This window comes from Colletotrichum gloeosporioides (assembly GCF_011800055.1).
Source record: "Colletotrichum gloeosporioides strain Lc1 chromosome Unknown consensus_49, whole genome shotgun sequence".
Lineage (NCBI taxonomy): Eukaryota > Fungi > Ascomycota > Sordariomycetes > Glomerellales > Glomerellaceae > Colletotrichum > Colletotrichum gloeosporioides.
In genome coordinates this window covers 125,898-147,007 of record NW_025544694.1, presented here as the reverse complement: position 1 = coordinate 147,007, position 21,110 = coordinate 125,898, and the positions used below count along the sequence as shown (strand labels likewise).

The 21,110-nt window shown below is 53.4% G+C and overlaps 2 protein-coding genes across 2 annotated transcripts; one reads left to right on the top strand and one right to left on the bottom strand.

Annotated features, from left to right (window-relative positions):
* Positions 1-1,035: 1,035 nt before the first annotated feature.
* Positions 1,036-20,836, bottom strand: GCG54_00012073 (Non-reducing polyketide synthase terA; the record flags this gene model as incomplete). The annotated part of the gene is made up of 15 exons (XM_045411961.1): positions 1,036-2,238; positions 2,312-3,186; positions 3,229-6,373; positions 6,435-6,635; positions 6,694-7,635; positions 7,709-8,297; positions 8,435-8,662; positions 8,726-8,976; positions 14,397-14,863; positions 14,910-15,530; positions 15,627-17,401; positions 17,458-18,383; positions 18,446-18,763; positions 18,817-19,225; positions 19,410-20,836. The coding sequence occupies 15 exons, from the start codon at positions 20,834-20,836 to the stop codon at positions 1,036-1,038; spliced, it is 13,377 nt and encodes a 4,458-aa protein (XP_045263745.1).
* GCG54_00012074 (O-methyltransferase bik3) lies at positions 12,270-13,682 on the top strand (the record flags this gene model as incomplete). The annotated part of the gene is made up of 3 exons (XM_045411962.1): positions 12,270-12,503; positions 12,573-13,432; positions 13,505-13,682. The coding sequence occupies 3 exons, from the start codon at positions 12,270-12,272 to the stop codon at positions 13,680-13,682; spliced, it is 1,272 nt and encodes a 423-aa protein (XP_045263746.1).
* Positions 20,837-21,110: the final 274 nt, after the last annotated feature.

The window sequence follows — 21,110 nt, the reverse complement described above, 5'->3', positions numbered from 1 at the left end:
AATGACTAGGAAGGCGTCTGTGTCCACAAAACCCAGTCTGACAACATCAACAGCATGCCTTTATTGTGATGAAGACGTCGTTAGGCCCTCTGGTAACGGAAATATACGCAGTGGGATAACTGGATAACAGCGAGGATGAGGGACGGTAAACAGGGAACGGTCCCGCTCGCTCCGTTTTCGCAGGCATGGTCACCAAGTCGTTGACGTCTACACTCTACAGACGGCGTTGCCAACTTCTAATATGAGACTCAGACAACAAAACGGCAGCCACCCACAACCCCTTCCAATTCGAGTCTTGAAATCTGCCGCGACGACGTTGATATTTCTAGGCCGTGTGAGTCCCAGAACGCACTCACCAGACCTATGGCGACATTCTAGAAGGTCTTGAGCGAGCGTAACAAATGTTAAACTGGCAAATTTGTCCATTCCCAGGGCATGACTTCAAGTCCTTCAATCATGGGTTCGTATTATTCAGGATCTTCTTCAACGTCCGAGTGTTCCAATAAGCGCTGAGATTACAATGGTATTCAACCCACATTCTGAGTGGAAGAGGGCAGGGAAACCGCGGAAAATGGCTCTGTTGGGGCTTTCATTCTCCAGAAAACCGGGTGACAAATAAGACGTCGGGGTCTAAATGCCTCTTATCCCTTACACGCTATTACTTGGGCCTTCCAATTTACGCCACTCTACAGGGAAGCAGCGATCTCCTGGGCGTTGTCTACGTCTATCTGATGCCCTCCTAGTACAACCGGGCGCTTCTGTGTCCATCCCCATGGAAATGCGCCGACCACGGCAATGTGAAGAACAATTTCTCTCATAGCAACTTTCAATTCACTTCTATGGTAATCTTTGGGAGACTCGGAAACGATTTCGCGGGGCAAGCCAAGGTTCGAGTCTGGCAAAATTGTGTGAGACAGAAAATGTGTCAATCTAATTCGTGCTGTAGCGGATCGAAAAAGAAAGGATTACAGTTTCGCAATTAATTTACATAATAGAATTATTTTAACCAGAGCTTGGTTTCGTGTACGTCAAACCTCAAAAAGCCACGAGAGTTTGAGGATTCGGCTTATCGTTCCCTTCAGCGTCCGACCAGAGCACGTTCTCGAAACCAACAGCCTTCAGCGTCGACTCCCACAAGTGCTCATCAGCCAAGCAATGCGTACGTCCGTCGTCGAAGCGCCACCACCCCTCGAGCAGCCCAAACACCAGATCCAACCACGACAGCCTCGTCGTGAACTCGACGAGAACCACGAAGCCCCCGGGGCGGAGCAGCTTGCGGATGTTGCCGCAGGACGCCGCGAGGCTCCTGGTGGCGTGGACGCAGTTGGACGACAGCACAGCGTGGAACCGCCCGCACAGCTTCTCGGGGGGCGTCTTCTCGATGTCCAGTGGCACGAACTCGACGCTGCCCGGGGGCAGGTGGGCGTACCTCTTCTTCGCCTCGGCCAGGAAGGAGGACGAGATGTCCGTGTACGTGTACGTGAAGGGGACCGCGTTCTCGACGAGCTTGTCGAGCACGTACTTTGTCGTACCGCCGAGGCCGGCGCCGACCTCGAGGATCTCGACGCGGGACGTAACACCCGCGAACGCGCGCCCGATGATCTCGCAGGCGAACTTGGACGCGGCCACGAACATGGGCGCGTTGGTGTAGAACTCCTGAAGCAGGCCGCGGCTCTTGCCGAAGATGAGGCTGAGCGGCTCGATCGCCCCCGTGAGGCACTCGGCCAGCTTGGAGCCCGCGACTTGGAGGAGTTCGTGCTCGCTGTTGTGGAGGGGGTGGTCTCGGATGAGCTGGTTGTAGATCGCCCACGAGGGTGTCTTGTCGACGGGCTGGTAGGTTCGGAGGAACCTGCCGTGCTGGGACTTGACCAGACCGCCGTCTTGGAGGATTTGGTAGATGATCTGGAGCAGATTTTGGTGCTTGGGGAGAGTGTTGGTGATTTCCAGAGCCTCTTCGGGCGCCAGCGCGTCTAGGTTGCAGCCCATCCGGGCCAGCGATTCGGTGACGAAGGCGAGGACCAACTGTTGCTGGGTAGGGAACACCTCGTCCCAGAACCCAGAGCATCCTGCCTCGTCGGAGAAGCCGAGGACGAGATCAGTCGAGTTCTTGAACGTGTCTCGAATCTTTTGAAGCGCTGCGGGGGACTCGGCAACTTGCGTTAGTTGCCGAGGTTTGTTCAGCGTCGATACCATTTTCTTGGCCAACTTCTGCACCAGAGGTCCCGTTTCGTTGGTGATCTGAGTGCCGTTGGTGTTAGTCAACCATTTTACAAGATTGGTGCGAAAGTCTCGGGGGTGGGGGGGTTCTTACCCTTGGACGCATCATGATGGAGAAATGATCACCGTCGACGACAAACGTCTCGACATCCCCGACCAACCTATCCCAACCTCTAGGACCAAACGAACTACGCTCCACGGTCAACCACTCCATCCAGTCCGGGTTAGCCTCCTTCTGTAGGCCACTCTTGGCCGTCAGGATCTTGTCCGCCTCGATGACCTTGTCAGACAGCTTGTCGAAGAACCCGTTCCGGGCCCAGATGATGAACGTGTGCACCGGCCTGGCATGCGCCGGGAGGGGCACCGGGTCGTAGTTCATGACGCACTTGACGCAGCCCGCGACGTACGTCTTCTGCTCGAGCGTCAGGGGCCTCCGCTTGTCCGTCTCGGAAATGCTGTCGAAGATGCCCGTCATCTCGCAGACCTCGACGGTCACGTCCGGGATGCCCTGCAGCTTCTTCGGACACGCGGCGTCGAAGACGAGGAAGCTGTGGATCTCCTCGCCGCCCTCAACGAGCTGGCGCAGGGTCTCGTAGGCGAACATGCCGCCCACGGAGAAGCCGCCGATCATGTAGGGCCCGTGGGGCTGCACGGAGCGGATGGCGCGCGCGTAGATGGACCCGATCTGCTCCATGCTGCCCGTGAACTCAGACGCTCTGCCCAGAAAAGGCGCTTCAAGCGCGTAGACTGTCAGGTTCGGAGCTAGCTTGGGGAGGTGGAGGTAGACCGCTGCCGAACCGGAGCCGTCTGTGATGAGGAACAGGCGTTGTTGACTCTGCGGCTGGCCCTGGAGGAGGACGACGTTGCTGTGGTACTCTTCAGGGTTAAATGGCTTCACCTGCCGAAGGACCACTTGGGGAAGAAGTTCCTCTGACGGAAAAAGGGTGGAGTCGTCTAGCGAGAGTGAGCCTTTGCAGATGGTGACGGGGGAATTTGAGGGATATCACGGACCTTGGGAATTGTCACTGGCAATAGTGCGGACAACTTGCGATACGGTCGCGCAGTCCGCGAGAAGAGAAGCCGGGAGCTCGGTTCCAGTCTGCTCCTTCACGGCTCCGATAATGGCAATGCTCATGAGAGAGTCGACGCCGATATCAGCGAGAGAGGTGTCCATGCCAATCTCGCTCGGATCGAGCCCGCTCTCCTTGGCGATGACAGAAAGAAGAATGTCCTTCATGTCGACACCCTCGAGGCCTGGGATGCCAGATATCGGGGAATCGGCGACTGGCAAAGTCGGCGGAGTCGAGATAGCGGACGATGGCGAATCCTGGGTAGAGGCGCCGCTCTCGTCGGTGGGCTCGTCAACGATATCCGCCGTCGAATCCTCAAAGTAGGCAATGAGCTCTGCTATCGTGGTCGGGCCGGCGATGAGGGATGCAGGCAGTTCGATGTTCTGCTCCGACTTCAGTCTGGAGGTGATGGCGACCGTGAGGAGGGAGTCGACGCCCAAGTCCTCCAGTGTGGTGTGGTTCTCCACGTCCTCCAGCTGAGTCCCGACCTCGGCACTGATAACCTTCAGTACGGCGGAGAGTTGCTCGTGGTCCGAAGTTTCGCGACGGGAGACCTTTGCGGTTGGCTTATCGGTGGAGTCACTGGTCACTCGGGGCTGCTTGACTCCCTTCTCGACAGCAATCTTCTTCTCTGGCGGGGCAGCCTTGTTCTTGACCTGATCGGATTGTATTGCCGAAGGCAAGCCAAGCAGTTGGCGGAGGCGGTCTTTTCTCACCCGCTTGAACTTGAGACCCTCGCCGATGGCAACGGCACTGGTCTCGTCAAAGACGGTCGTTTCACAGACCACACTGCTGCTGTTGTCCGAAATCTCCGCGCGGACGTAACAGAGGTACTGCCTCCCGCCTGTCAGCTCGTTGCTGAGCTTCAAGGCATCGCAACCGGTAGACATGTAAACCACGTCTGCCGGATTGGACGCATTGGAGTTGAGCAGGAAGCCAGCGGTTTGGGCGATGCTGTCCAGCCAGCAGGGGTCGTAGGTGAAAGACGACCCGGCCGGAGTCTCGCGCAGATCCAGTTTGAATGCAGCCTCGGTAAAAGACTGGTCGATGAACACCTCGTTGATGGACCAGTATTCGCTCGAGTAGTCCGTGATGGGAGAGAAGATCTTGTACACCATCTGCTTGAACAGCCGGTACACGGGATGTTGAGATGCGGGCTGCATGAGCTCGGCGGATCTCGGCGCGACTAGGGCTCGTCGAGCTTTCCATTCGTCCTTCTGCGTCTGGTGGGGAGGTGCAATGACAAGCTCGCAGCGCGAGTGGTCCTTGTCCGAGCTGACGGTGACGACGAAGGTGTTGGACCCTGTCTTGGTGGTTGCGCGGACCGTGACGATCTGCGGGCTCGTCGACTGCGCCAGGAAAAGGGGCGAGAAGATGTCAAGTTTCTGCAAAACCATCTGCGCATCTGAACCACCCGGGCTCATACGACCGTGCAGATGACGGGCTGCGCTCCAAGCCATCTCTTGATAAACGCCGCTGGGCGTGAGTGCGATGCCGACGACGTTGTGACCATCGATCAACTTGCGCAAAGACGGCTCCTGGAGGTCGACCGAAAACTCGACCGTGCCGTTGTCCTTTGCGATGTCTTCGGACTCGAGACGGTGCAAGCAAGTGCCCAAGGACGCCTGTCCGGGACTCTGGGAACCCTGCAAGGACTTTGCCTTCATGTCTCTTTCGAGGGCTGCAACGCCACCGCGGTACTGGATCCAGAAGTCCTTGAGGTCGAAATGGTATGTCGGGAGGTCCAAGACGGACAAGCTGGGCTTGTAAGGACGATGGAACTCTGCCCAGTCCACGGAGACGCCACTCGTGTAAGCTTCCGCGACAATTTGAGAAAGAGCCTCCCAAGTAGAGCTCCCGGATTGCAACGCCGGAAGAAGCTTGCAGGGGGCAGCGAGTGTGGACTTTGCCATTGAAAGACACATAGCGCCGGGCCCGGCCTCCACAATCAGGGTGTTGTTGGTGATGTATCCAGCATCACGAGCCGCCGTGATCGCCGTTTCAAAACGAACCGGTTTGCGAGTCTGCTCGGCCAGATAAGAGGCCGAGAAGACACCGTCCTTGTCGACCACCCGCCCAAGAAGAGTCGAGACCACCGGAATGGATGGTTTACAGAACTGGGCAGACTTGGCCACGGTCTGGTAGGCGTCGAGCATGGGGTTGAGCTGGGCTGAATGGAATGCGTAAGGAGTCGATAAGTAGGTCGACTTGATCGAATTGCCTTCTCTCAGCGTCGTGCGGAAGCGTTCCAAGGCCTCCATTTTACCGTTGACAACAACCGACATGGGGCTGTTGAAGCAGGCGATGGCGATGCCCGCCCCGGGGGTCTCGTCGATGAGAGTCTGGACCTTCTGCGCAGGTGCACTGATCGCCAACATACCATGGGTGTCTTTCACACACAGCTTCTCAACCAACTGAGCCCGCCGACCGACGAGGAGAAGAGTATCGGCGACCGTCAGCACACCTGCTGTACAGAGGGCCGCATACTCGCCCAAGCTGTGGCCGAGTACGGCATTGGGAACAATGCCCCACGACTTGAGAAGCTGAGCGATTGCAATCTCCAGAGCCACGATGGCGAGATGTGTGCGCGTTGGGCTGGCTCCGTTCGACTGTTCTCTGAGAATGAGATCGATGAACGGCGGCAGGCCCAGGGTCTTGGCGATGTTGTTGAGTTCCAAGATCGACTGCTGCAATTGCGGGCATGAACCATAAAGATTCTTCGCAAGGCCGAAGAACTTGACCCCTTGTCCCGGAAAGACGAACACAATGGAGCCCTGGCCGACGCTGTTGACGACGTCGGTGGTCCTGCCAAGGTCTGAGGAAAGTGCCTTGATGAGGCCTTGTACACTCGATGCGCAGAAGGATGAGCGCAGAGGCTGATGGGACCTCCGTGCGGTCAGAGTGTACGCGATGTTCTCGAGTCCTAAGTTCGGATACCTGACAAGGTAGTCGAGGAGCCGTTGTTTGTTGCCTCTGAGTGAAGATCGGGTTTTTGCCGAAACTGTAACAACTTGGACGTTGCGAGGATCCTTGCCAATGATAGACCTTCGAGGCGGCTCTTCGATAACCATGCAAGTATTGCCACCCTGTGCGTAGCTATTAGTGCCACATTCAATAACACAAAGATTGATGAAACCCAAAACTTACAGTCGCGCCGAAGTTGCCAATCATGATTCTTCTTGGTTCTTTGTCGGTCATGAAAGGTTTCAATTCGCGAGCAATGTGAATGTTAGCTTTCTCCAGCGGGGGAAATTTGCTGTTGATTCTGGTTTTGATCCCAGCGTGAGGAGGTATGGCATTCTCCCGGAACATCATCAGTGCCTTGATAACAGAAGTAACGCCAGCTGCCTAGAAAGCAGAAGTTAGCACGCTTTGAACTTATGGAAAGGGTTTGAGATATACGTACTGCTTCGCCATGACCGACATTGGCTTTGATGCCGCCAACGTAGAGAGGGTTCGTAGGTTCGCGACCGGATGCAAACGTTGACACGACCGAGTTCATCTCGGTAACGTCCCCAGCCTGGGTTCCGGTTCCATGCATCTCGACGTATTGGATTTGGTCGGGTGTCAGATTGGCTTTACGCAAAACCTGGTTGTATAGTTTCTTCTGCGTCGGGCCGTGAGGCTGCGTGATGGACAGGGCGTTCGCCGAGTGGTTCGTCGCGATACCCCTGATGACGCCCTGGATGTTATCTCCCGCTTGGATCGCATCCTCCAAACGCTTGAGAACAATAATGCCAACACCCTCCCCGCGACAGTAGCCATCGGCGGTCTCGTCGAAAGTCTTGCAGGAGCCCGTAGGGGAGACGAAGCCAGCTCGGCTGAGGCCTGCCCAGAGATTCGGACCGGTCATGACGTTGGCTCCACCAGCCAAAGCCATGTCGCAGTCACGACCAAGGAGCGAAGCGCAGGCCAGCTCAATGGATGCCGCGCTGGAAGAACAAGCGGTGTCGAGGACATACGAAGGCCCCTCGAGCTTGAAGAAGTAGTTCAGTCTTCCCGAGCCAAACGAACGAAGACCACCTGTGACAAAATACATGTCGATTTCCTGGCTGATGTTGTACTCTCGCCAGTCATCCGTCGTAAGCCCTACGAAGGACCCGACGTTGCCTCGATCCGGCTTGGCGTCGTATCTGTAGCCGGCTGTCTCGAGTGCTTCGTACGCTGCCATCAGCAGCAGCCGCTGGCATGGATCCGTCTGAGCAGCTTCGCGGGGAGACATGTTGAACATGAGGTTGTCGAAGTAACCTGGTTTGTCCAAGAAGCACCCGAAAGCAGAGAGGGTGGAGTTCGGGGTCTTGCCGGTTGGATCGCAGTGAAGGTTAACGTCGAAGCGATCTTTGGGCACCTGTGCAATGGAAGCAGAAGCCGTCAATACATAATACTCAGAGGTGCAACGGAAAGCTCGACGTCTTTCTCACCTTTTTGTGGAGGTCTTTCCCTTGCACAAGAATATCCCAGAAGGCCTGGAGGTTGTCACCACCAGGAAATCTACCAGACATGCCAACAATGGCAATGGCATCCTGGGGTTCACCAGTCTCGGCAATCTCAGATAATTGGACCTTCGCATCTTTGAATCCGGACGCAGCGAGGGACTTCTCCAGGAAGCCTCCCGCGTTAGAAGGGCCGAACACGTGAACCGAAAGCTTCGAGCCCGACGAACGATGAAGAGCTGAATCGAGGGTTTTTGACGGCAAGAGCTTTTCTTGGAAGATGTCATGAAGAGCTTGTCGCAGGAACTCGTACAGAGTCTCGCCGTCGTAGGCAGATCCAGTGGTCGGCGAGAAGAGCGTAGTCCCTTGAGGAATCCTGGTAGTGAACACAGGTGAAGTACCGATTATTGCGCCAACATCTGGAGCGGCGAGATGGGACGCATGGAAGGCGGTATATATGGGAAGGGATGTGCTCCGTACACCGTACATTGCCGTGGAGGACAGGAAGGACTGCAAGACAGACGGAGGTCCGCTGAGAGTCAACGTGGATCGCGATTCCGAACTGACGTAAATGTGCCTGTGGGCGAAGGTTGACTACGCAGTCACGTTAGAGATGTGCTCATTCAATGACGAGGGAAACTTGCTTGGTTCTGATGGAAATCATCTATCTTTGAGCGTAGCTGTGTGGCGTCTTGCCCAAGGACGACTACTGACCAAACTCCGGATATGGCTTCTATAGCCACGGAGCGACGGTACGCATGAAGTCCAAGCCTGATCGAAAGCAACACAATCTCTTGAGAAAGCCTTGTGGCATCGGCCAGGCTAGTCGAAGCTGCAGCAACTGCGGCGGGCAAAAGTCCTGTACAGAAGCCAACCAAGTGTCGTGCTGGACCTGGGACATCGCTGCTAGATTGGAGGAGGCTTGGGGTCTTCTCAGTGCGGCTGGGAGCGCAAAAGGCTTTAGCAGTTTCCTCTAGAAACCAGTTGTCTGAATCCACCACTTACTGAATGAGATCGCCGAGCTGTGCTATGCAGAGCAGGACCGGTGACAAGATTGCTTGCGCAGCCGGATCGCTTCGGGCCTCTGCGAGCTCCGCGACGGTGTGAAATTCTGGTATTAACTTCCTGACACCTTCCTCGAGGGTCGACACATGTGTCCGGAGGTTGTTGCCTGCATCGAGGAGGAACTTCTGAAGATTCCTCGAGGATTTCGCTTTCTGGGAAAGGTCGCGCAGGAAGGGACCAGTTTCGACAGTCTGGTCACCAAAAAACAAGAGTTGATCCGACGCCATGCTGTATGATGCGCTGAAGGCAGCAAAGGTCAAAAGGTATCAATGTAGGTATTGTTCAACCAACTTTCTGGTTTGATGGGAGATATTTCGTATCAATATAGTCAGAGAAACTCGAGACATGGACAACATCAATATTGACATAGTCTAATGCGATAACAACATCGGATGAACACGAAGCCTGTCATCGATCCTTGCAAGACGACCAGGCACGCGGTATCAGGCGAACCGAACACCTGGTTGCACGGAGGAACCCCTAAGACTCGGTGGCTTGGCACCGCCAACGTTTCTTGGCCTTTCAAGTCGCCGATGCATCTTCGGAGCCTTCCGTGCTTTTGACACAGTCAGACATCAGCATTCGTGTTGTCTCGGACCCTCACGCCGTCAGAGGCAGCCATATTGACAGCCCCGCTTACAGGCCAGTTTAACAATCTTCATTCTAGCCGGCGCTCTCTAAACTAGTCTGAACAAGCTCTGTCCCCTGGGACTACGCTTCATGATTGGTGGTACTCTACATACACCATGTGTTTATGTTCCCCTACGCTCTAGTTTCCTGATTAGTCTCCATGCCGATTCCTGCAAGACTTCGATATTCAAGCGATCCAAGTCCCCCTCGTCACCAATCAGCTCCGTCTGATTCAGGACCTTTACTAACTTCTGGACAAGCAATGAAACCAGTTGGGTCCGCAGGAATGGAACATCTTCCTGGTCAATCGCATGACTTTCGATTCCTGTCTCCCAGCCTTGGCGGAAGTCCTCAGAAGTATTGTCAACCCGCGTGTGATATGTAGGCTCACACCAACTCCACCACGCTTCATCGCACATGGATAATATTACTTGGGCGAGCAGAAGAAACCGGGAAGCCAGCTGGCTCCCGTGGGTTTTGTTGCAGGCCACAATGCGTCGAAGACCACCCAGAGCGCTCTTATTCCAATTCATTATCTGCTCAAATGAGGCTGAAGTGGCCTTCGGATTATGCGTGCTGGCCAGCGGTCTGGCGGCAAGTATTTCCCCCAACACCTCGTCGCATGGGCAACTGCGAGGACTAGGATAGTGATTCGGTTGGAGTCGTTCCAGACTGTTGGCCTCCGTAAGGCCGTATTCTTGCTCTTGACAGTCAAGAGGATGTTTCCTCGAATTATCATATCTCAAGTCCGAAGCATGGGAGCTACTCTGACTTGGTGTCAAGGTGCCCAGGAAGTAATTCTCTCCCGACGCAACGCCACCTCCAGAACTGTCCCTGATCAGGTGTGTCAATATCTAAGGAAAACCGCCATCTCTCGTCCGAGGGCTTCGTCAAACGCGCGGAGACTTACTCGGAATTCGCGAACAGGAGCGACGAAAGTTCGACCGGACAGTCCAGGATAGTCGCATCATGCATTCCCTCGGGTCTTTCCCGATCCAGCTGCAGTCGCGGTTTGTGTTTCGAGCCCCTAGCGCGGCCCATTGGCATTGGCCGGCTGCGCTTACACACGATGTTCCTTTGCTGGCATCGGTGGCAAACCAAGGCTCCGTCAAAGTCACACCTCACTTTGTCTTGGTGGCAACGATCGCATGATGCCCGAACGGGCCCGGTAGTCTGGTTTGAGGCCCCAACCATCGGAAGTGGAAATCGGCGTCGGTGTCTGTGGTGAGAGGCGAGAGTCGGGTGTGTATTACGATAGCTACTGATCACTGTAGGATCGTTGGGGGCACATCACACATGAAATCGGGACACATATCGGTAATTAACAACGAAGACTCCGCTGCCGACGTGGGAGTTCCAGACTCTCGACAGGACGTCAGCATTGGCAACGCTAATTCGGGTTTGAATGGTCTGATAGAGTGTTTAGTGACTTTGATTTCGCTGCGGTCAGGGTTCACTCAGCCAATGCAACCTCCCACCTGTTTCCGTGATCCATCAAGTTTGTCTAGCCTCCAGGGGTGCCGTGACCTAGCGCCCGCATCGCCACCAAGCCGGCCCAGAAAGCTATCTGTGGTAACTCGCTACTCTCGTATGCAGCTCGGATACACCCGTCCCATCGTAAAGTGCGAGCGATCCAACCATGGGCTTCAATTGGTTCCAGAACGGCCGAACTAATGGCGACGTATCCACTCCGGTCAACAACTTGAGTCGGACAACCTCGCCTTTCAATGGCCGACGACGAAACGTGCCCAGCATCGCGCAGGGTGATGTGGATGCGTGGGGACGAAGTGAACGAAGAGACGGACCCCCACATCATCGCAAGTCCGCAACGGCTGCCGATTTGCTTGATTACGCGCGTTGAAGCCGCCACTTACTGTAGCCTGTCGGCCCTAGTCGAGGTACGATCCTGTCCGACCCATGTCATTTGATGGTTTGATCGAGTTTTAGGTTACGCCTCTTTGAACAACACTTCAAAGTCATAAAGTCATACGGAGGTTCAGGGAGGGGAGTCACATCACATGTAGACATCTGATGACCACAGGAGAGGAGTCCGCTACCGCCAATTTGAGTCAATTAGCTCATCGGCGGCATTTGTTTCTGATGTCAGAGTCTCATTGGGTCGATCATTCTGCAGAAATTAAGACTACCAGCCAAGGAACAACACATGGCGATTAAGCTCATTCGACGAGCACCGTGTGGTTGTCGACTTACCGCATGCTTTGCCGCCGTCATTCCTTGGCGTAATCCTGAAGGATTCGCTTGGCGCTGCAACTACGGGCCGCCTGTCCCCCTCATCGGGACATAGGACGATAGCTACTACTACGAACACCCTCCAGAGTCTGCCGTCACGGTGTGGGCTACTATGTCCCTGATAAGGCTTAGATCAGATGGGTTCCCGGTTCCCAGAAAGCCGCCGAGGAGGCATGTCAACGGAGCGGATGTGCCTGCCGCATCCGCCTAAATGCGGTGTGTGGCACCTCGTAAATCCCAAAACGGACCAATGTAACATCGAGACAAGTCGCCGAAGACTTGTGGGTTGTGTAGGCCAGGACCCTGGTCCCCGACGATTCTTCGGCCTACTTCAGCGACAATATGCATCTTTCTTCTATATGTGACGTGAGAATCACTTGGCATCGACGTTTGTGGCCAGAACCAATGTCGTGAGGTCAGCTTGAACCATTGGAATCCAAGGCTGTACTTGAGTGCGCAGGTGTACGAAGGGAGCATCGACGAAAGGGCAGCTTCATATATCACGTCACTTCCTTGCAGTTTCTGTACGTAGAGATCATTGAATTTGTTTACTACGATCATTTCGGGCGCAATAATTTGCTCTTGAAATCAGAATCAAACGATAATGGCCGTCCCCACGACCATTTCTCGGCTCGCTGAGTCCATCTTCAGCAACACCAAGATTGTGGACTCCTACCTTAAAGCCAATGATCTCCCGAGCCCGTCTTTCGACGCTGACGGACCGACAAACTTGAAAATCGACGCAGAATCAGCTGAGAATGCTCGTGTCAAGGTGTTAGAGTCCACTTTAGAGTTGTTTGATCTCTTGCAAGGTCCTGCAGCCATTCTTCGACCTGTTGTAAGTCAAGAGGCCGACGAGCTTTCATCTCCCTTGACCCGTGGCTGACTAGTCAATCCCCATACTCAGGCGTATGGCACTAGTTTGCAGGCCATCTCGAGATGGGATATCCCAAACAAGGTCCCGCTTGACAAGGAAATAAGCTTCACTGAGCTGGCTCATCTCTGCGATGTTCATGAGACAGACATCCGTCGTATCCTTCGCTATGCCATGGTCTATCACCGTCTTTTCTGTGAGCCTCGGCCGGGCTTCGTCGCACACTCTCTCGCTTCCAAGAGACTGGTCCAGGAACCTTCCATGGCGGACGGGCTCTGGCTGCTCGGCGATCATGTCTTCGGCACGGCCGCGAGGACCGTTGATGCTCTCGAAAAGTTCAAAGATCAAGAGCCCAGCCACACGGCGATGGCCATATTGAAGGGTAAAGAGCAAAGCGGATACGACGCGATGAAGGAGGACCCCCAGTTTGCGAGGAAGTTCGCCAAGGCGATGATGTCTTTTGCGAACCGTTCCGAGAGTGCCCCGCGAGTGAGCCTCGTGTACCCGGAGCTGTGGGCTTCGCTGGGCAAAGGCACCGTCGTTGATGTGGGTGGCTCGCGGGGTGCTGATGCCATACACTTGGCGAGCAAGTATCCCGATCTCAACTTCATCGTCCAGGACTTGCCCCCTATGATGGCCGGGGCGGAAGCTGCCGTTCCGGCCGAGCTGAAGGGTCGGATCAGGTTTATGCCGTACGACTTCTTCACGCCACAGACCCAGGCGGCGGACGCGTACATGATCAAACAGTGTTTCCACAACTGGCCGGATCACTACTGCGTTCGCATCATCAGGAACCAAATTCCGTTGATGAAGCCTGGTTGTCGACTCATCGTCATAGACAGCCTGGTCCCTGAGCCGGGAACTATGTCTTTAATGGCTGAACGGATGGTCAGGTATGGTTTTTGCCTTCTGTGTGGTTATTGGCTTGTGCTCGTGGATCGGAGCTAACAACATTTGTAACACAGGGCTTTCGACATGCTCATGCTTACCCAGGGGCACGGTCGCGAGCGAGAGGGAGCTGAGTGGATCGAGTTGTTCAAGCAGGCTGACCCGAGATTCAAAATAAGAGCCATGAAGCCCATTTCCAAAGCAGCAGACTTTGGCCCGGCCACGGGACTGATAGAAGTCATTTGGCAAGGCTGATGGTGGGTCCATGTCGTTATAGGCCTGAGACTTTTACTGTCGCCCAAATAATTTATCTGAATCCGCCGCAATAGCAACATGGCATACTTATACAAACCACTTCATGACATACGGGGCCTTGGATATGAATTGAAACGACATAGATACATGTAGTTGTGATCTCACTTTGACTTTCCAACCTACGAAGTATAGAAAGAATTGATCCTCAGCGGAATGCAACACTAGTTCAAGCGTGGGTGTGGCTGGATGATGTCTTTATGAGGAATGAACACGAACGCGCTCGGGCATCTTTACAAGACGTCCTCAGAGATTAAGATGAGGATTAGTAAGAACGACCGTACTGCCTAATCGACGGTAATATCATTTGACCATATATCGAAGGGGCGCAAGTGTGGTGAATGAGGAAAACCAGCCTTTTGTGTTTTGTCTGCTAGACGTTGATGCAAACTCCAACAACACAAATTTCCAGCAGACTACGAATGATCACCAACTTCAAGGATTATATTGGGATAAATGTGCTTGTTGTCTATGTAAAAGTTTTGTTCTATCTGAAATGTCTCGATGCGTGGAAAGCGCTCATACGATTATGCCCGTCTGTGTCTAGGAACTTTCAATATGCTGACAGGCCTTCCAAAGTTGTGAACCAGTCTCGGCAATCTAAAATCGGTTAGCTTTACGATGGTTCGTTATTGTGAAAGTTGGTTGAGGACTAACGTTTGCAGGGCTGAATGCTTCGAAATGATTTCCTGGGATAGGAAGCACCTTGATGTGACCGCAAACTAGATTCTCCCAGGCGGCGATGGAACCATCTCGGTCATTCTGATTGCTCAGCCAGTCGTAACGCAAACCCACAAGACTCTCAGTGTCCATAACGTCTTGACTTCTCAGCATGACGGTTTTCAAGCCTGGCATGCGTGTCATTGCAGATGGATCTGCACCGTAGCGTTCGAGAAGAGACGCGTTCCGTTGAAATTCTTCTTCTAGTGCAGCATTATGCTTTCCTTCCTGGGGCTGGCCATCTGATCTGTTGGATCTTGTGATGCTGGTAATAATCTCCTTCGGGAGTGGCTTGTGGTTGACGGGACTCGGCGAGTCGATCAACACCAGGCCCTTGACCTCGAACCCCTTGGAAAGCAGCTGTCTTGCTGCTTCGAACGCCACGACCCCACCAAAAGACCACCCTTTGATGATTAGCTGGTGCTCAAGTGATTGGAAAGCTGAACTTACCGCCGACCATCAATGGGAAATGCGCAGACTTTGACAGGAGAGACACGTAATCTTCAGCCATCTGAGGTATGGTTTCGTAACATTTCTTTGTGCTCCCGAATGACGGATCAAAAAAAGCGAATACATCGCGATCGTAACCCCTTAGCCTGGCGTACGTGGTGATCTGTCCGCTCCCATCATGGAACAAACACAGCGGCGTCGTTTCCCGGTGAGATGTGTGCAGCGCAACTGGATTGTCCCCGATGCTGTCAGACAAAATCTGGGTTAACGGGGCTGGAGTTGGTGAACCGGGAGGCTGTTCGTTGACCATCTTGGGGCTTCCTACAACGGAAGTAGGTTCCACAGAGGACTGTAGCATAAGCCCCAAAGCAATCTCCAAGGACCCTAAGGTTTCGCATTGCGACAGAGTACGATGATTCATCTTGTCTGCGAATGGGAATGCTCGCGCCAGTCCGGATGCAATCTCGATCTGCATGAGAGAGTCAATCCCCAGCTCGTCTAATGGCTTGTTGTAATCCATGTCTTCAATGGAGAAGCCACCAACGTCCATGACAGTCTTTTTCAGTGCCATGTCAACGTCTTGGGTGGACTTGGTGCGTGACTCAGGGGGGGTATTGGTGCCTTTGGTGCTTGTACTCGGAGTTATCAAATCAATTGGAACTTGGAGATTGTCTCCTGATGAAGCGCAAACCTCATTGTCAGCGTCGGTGGACTTACGGGCCAGCATCTGCTGGAACGTAGACAAACGAAGTCTCCTGAACTCCATGCCCCTGACGGCGGCAATTACTTGCCCGGAAGTATCCATGACGATGGCATCTGCGAGGAAAGCACCCTTGACTTCGAGAAGACTGCAGTATATCTGGAAGGTGCCTCCAAAATCGATGTCACGATAGGATATCTCCACTGCGTCAACTCGCGCGCATATGCACACATCTTCGTCCTTAACCGCGGTGTTTGCAATGAAGCCAGCGGTGTGCAGAATTGAGTCCGTGAAGACAGGGTGCGAGACGTAGCTCGTCCCAGATTCTTGAGGAAGTTTGAACGACCCAATGCCTTCCAGGTTCGAGTCGCTCACTCTGAGATAGTGTATGCTTTGGTATTCGGGAGAGTACCGAACCACGCGTGGAAAGACAACTTCATACAGCACCCGAGTTCGGAAAATGCTGCTGTGTTCTTTCCCAACTGTGTCAAAGTATTGCTTTTGTCTCTTCATAAGCGCTGCATCTTTGATCTGCTGAGAGTCAAATACGTGTTGATCTCGTAGGGATACGACACCGGTGCAGTGAACGTTTTCTGTTGGATCGCTAGCTGAAGTTGAAGAAACTTTGAAGTCTGCGCCGCCGTCTGGCATATGCTTCGTCAAGTGCACAGAAACATTTGCTTCTTTTGACGGCTTATAGACCAGAGGACTGGCAAATACCATGTTTGTGACGACCAAAGTCTGGCTGACGAGTGGTGGGATAGCTGTCTTGACTGCCTCCAAAGCAAGCTCATGAAAGAGCGAAGCCGGACAGATTGCAGTTCCCCCGACGTCATGCCCTGAGATGAGGAGACCCAGAATTTGTAACGTCGTCTCGAACACGAATGTATCGCTCGGAGCCGGCTGAGGCTTCAGCCATGGCAATAGGTTGAATCTGGTCTTTGTGCGAAGAGACGGTAATGATGTCTCGCCTTGTTCAACACTCTGGAGTTGTTCCCGATAAGGGACGAAGAATTTCGGGCCCTTCAGGGGATGCCCAGGTAAACCGGACAACATCCTCGCAGACGTCCCAGCAAAGACCTCGCGCCAGTTGACAGGTATCTTCAGCAGAGATATGTTGGCTAGGGTCGCACTGATCGATTCCCACGCTCTTCGGCTCTTTTGCAACGTTCCGAGATATGTGGAGGAGCCATGTTGATTCAAGCTCCGAACCATGGGGATTGTGCTGGGATGAGGGCCGATGTCGAGGAATAGCGCGTTGTGAAGCGGGGCGCTTGATTGTAAATCCAACAGACCTTCCGAAAAGCGCACCGGCTCCCTTGCGTGGAGCGCAAAATAGTTTCCAGTAAGATGCTCTGCCTGAAAAAAGCATCCGAATACGTTGGAAATGATGGGGACTGTAGGCGTCGCAAAGCCGATCGACCGCCCAAGTGCCTCAAGATCGTCCAAGATTGGATCCATAGCCTTGGTGTGGAAAGCAAACGGAACGTCCAAAACCTTTGTCTTAATCTTCCACGCCTTGCAGTGTCCCTGGAACTCGCTGATTTGGTCCAATGGCCCGCCGATCACACAGTCGTCAATGCCGTTGAGGCATGCCACAGTCAACTCCGACAAGGCGGGGTTCGTCGAGATCAAATTCCCGGCGCGATCTGGCGACATGCTGCATGCCAACATTCCGGAAGCATTTGACTCGCAGTACAATGCCATCATTTTCGCCCGAGATGACACGACACGTAAAGTGTCTTCCAATGAAAGTGCACCAGCTATACACAAAGCGGCATACTCTCCAAGACTAATCAGATCTAGAGATCAGCAAGTTTACACGGTTAGAGCGACGAAGTAACGTACCTGTGTCCCACGACATAGTCTGGAGTGATCCCAAATGACATGAACACCCTTGCCAGCGCCAATTCCAGTACGACACAGGCACATTGTTCGGCAATCATGCGCTCAGACTTCCCCAATGACTGATCGTTGGACGCGTCGTTGCGGAACATCCCAAGGATGCTTTCGTTCCCCAGCCCTTTGATGATCGAATCGCACTTCGACACAAACTCCCGGAAGGATGGAAATGTTTCCATGAGCTCAGCTCCCACGCCGCGGTAGAAGCCGCCTTGCCCAGAGAAGCAGAACACGGTGGCCGACGCAGACAGGGCAGGAGGGGGGCTCGAAGCCTCGCAAGTCTCCAGTTTGGACCGAAGCTCTTCTACAGAACTGCATGAAACGGATATGCGATAATCGTAGGCCTGACGCCGTGCAGTTGCGGTGTAACAGACGTCCTTCAGCAATGACCGATCAGGGCTTTCTCCGAGGAATTTGAGATATTGTTGTACGGTCGCTTGAAGGGCAGTTTGAGACTTCGCAGAGATTCGGAAAACATAGCTGGACCGGTCTCGAGTTCGCGTCTCCGTGTTTGAGTGCTGGGTCCACTCTTCCAACAAGAGAGAGGCGTTCGATCCGGCAGCGCCGAAGTTGCTCAGCATAGCTCTTCTCGGAGTTGAAATAGAGTGATTCCAAGGAATCATCCGTCTCGGTATGACGAATCCAGAGTTCTCCAGGTCGGAGAAGTGCGGGTTGATGGTGTTGAACCCGGCTTGAGGTGGGATCCCCTTTTCACGCAGCATGAGCAGCAATTTGGCCAAGCTCGCAGCCCCAGACGCAGCCTCACAGTGGCCTACGTTACCCTTGATGGAGCTGACAACGATAGGATTTGTCACCGAATGATACGGGCCAAAAACGTGCCGAAGACTTTCCATCTCGCGAGTGTCGCCGGCCTGAAGTCCAAGAGCATATTAGCTGATTGTCATTTTGCCTTGAATTGGCTATGCGAACTGACCTGAGTACCTGTTCCATGCGCTTCTATGACACTAATGGACCTGGGGTCAACCTTTGTTTGGTTAAGAAGGCGTTGTAACAGGTCAATTTGGGTTGGGCTGTGGGGATGCGTGATAGACTGCGCGTTGCCGCTTTGGTTCGTCATAATATCCCGTATAACGCCGTGGATGTTGTCGTTTTCTGCCACAGCATCTGAAAGCCGCTTAAGGACAAACAAGACGCATCCCTCAGCTCTACAGTAGCCGTCTGCAGCCGCATCAAAGGGCTTGCAGCCTCCAGTTTGACTGAGGAAGTGGCCTCGTGACAGCCCAAGATACATCTGACATGTGTAAGTAAGGCCTTCTTAGGTTTATCTGGGGTGAAAATACTTACATCTGGGCTAGAAATCACGTTTATGCCTCCTGCTATTGCGGTGGTGCAGTCGCCTGTCTGCAGGGCTCGACAAGCCTGGTACAAGGAGACCATTGACGAGGAGCATGCCGTATCAGTAACAATTGAGGGACCGCTGAAGCCATGAAAGAAGGAAATCCTTCCGCTATGGAAGGCTCGTAGGGTTCCAGGAGAGTAGAAAACGTCGATGTCGTTGCGGAGATTGTCAGTGTAGTCTCCCGTGGCAAGGCCAATGAAGCAACCGGTAGTCGCTTTCTGAGAGGATGGTGACGAATCTCCGACGTATCCGGCATCTTCGAGGGCCTCCTGCGCTGCGTGAAGTAGAAGTCGTTGTTGAGGGTCCATGGAAATCGCCTCTCGGGGTGAGATGTTGAAGAAACTGTTGTCGAATCTAGTGCAAATCGGAAGTTAGTGGTCTGATTAGTTGAAAAGTGAAAGCCGGAGACCATTACAGGACTGCCAGAGAAGACGACGATGAGTGGTGCATTTCCACATGAGCAAATACTCATAAGTCTTAAGTGTTCAGACCAGGACATAAGAAAGGCTGATAGCAGCTGAGAGGCGATGAGACTTACGAGAAAGCGTCATTGAGGAATGCGCCGTGCTTGATGGGCATTGTCCTTGAATGATGAGGTTGTTTCTCGGAGTAGTAATCGGAGATTTGAAACCTAGATTCCGGAACCTCCTGTACAGCACTAACTCCTTGGGAGAGCATCTGCCAAAGCTCGTTTCTGTCCTGAGCGTTGGGGAGTCTGACGCTCATCCCAACGATGGCAATGCTATTCGGATGGTCATCAACTGAATGAGTCGTCGAAGTTGCTTTGAACGACGAAAGCTCCATGAAATTTATCCTGTCATCAGGAGGGTCAAAGATTGGGAACAAGGAATTAGACGATGGCCCGAAAGACAGCAGCTTGACGCATGCTGCAGAATCCTCCCTCAGTAACTCTCTAACGCTTGCAGTGATCTGAGTAGCTGTGTCGTGCCAGTTCACGCAGTGAACAAGCAAATGTCGAGCCAGCAGTTGCAGAAAACCGACCGCGTCGACGTTTGATGCGTCAATCAATGTCCCGTCAAAAGTTGATCGGAGGGGCTTCATAGGCGCAAACAAGGTAGAGAAAACAATGTCTCGACGTCGAGCATCTTCAAGAACCTCGTCAACGACAACCTCGAGTTGATTGCCTCCATGGTACCATCCATGTACATGGGCAAACTTTGTTGCAAAGGCAGACACGCCTTCAGCTTCGAACGCAGCGAGTTCCTCTTTGGGACCAGAGACAGCCACAACGCTGGGACTTAAGATGGCGGAAACATGAAGGCTTTGTGAAGTCGACTGGTACGATGAGCCCAAGCTGGAAAACCGCGTGGCGCAATGCTTCGACAGCTTTTCTTCCACCTGAGCCGATGAGAGACCGCGGATAACGAGAGAGCATGTTGCATCCAAGTTTCCCCTAACCCCATTGCTATCGGGAGAGCGGTTTGAATTGGCGTTCAGGCTCCGAAAGTGACAGCGACAAGCAATCCAAAATGCGAGCCGAAATCCTTCAACACCATTTGCTACGAGGTTGTCGAGGCTGCACGATCGGGCAACAACGGTGGCGGTGATGAAACCCGAAGAGAAGCCCGTGGTCTCTCTGATTCTGTCGAATGAGGCTTCGAAGGGTTCATTGGAACGTTGCAACTGGGCGAGGTAGTGGAGAAGTTGACAAAGGTAGATTGTGGTTGCTTGAAGCACTGGGTGTGCGTGATAACGTTCATTCGGCTTGATCAAGTTCTGCGGAAAGCAGAAGTACGTCAAATTGATGCCAAGATCCTTCTGAGATGCGGCGTCCAGACTCTCAACCTCTTGCAAAAAAGCTGCATGACATTTTGACAAGAGGATGCTGCCAGCAGGAGACAACTGAGCGTCTTCCTCTGCGATCGCGGACGCTCCAGGAGAAAAGATAGACGGTGAACCCTGTCCCCCGAAGATCAGCCAGTAGTTTTCCTTCAACTTAGACATTGATATTGGCGCTTAGAAACGTCTCGATTCCGAATAGTCTTGTATGATGTATGTCGGCTCCGGAAACGAGTAGAGACAGCTTAAACAAGTTCAAGTGGCATCAGGCCGATTGCGTCCGTCCATAAAATTGAGGATTGGCGTAAAAGCATGAATTCCAGGATATTCGCTTTCTGGGGTTGGCAAAGTCCCCCAAAAGTCGAGGTCATGCTTAAGCTATCGCGACCGATTGCGGTCGATTGGTTCATGGAGTGACGATGCCAAACCCCACCACACC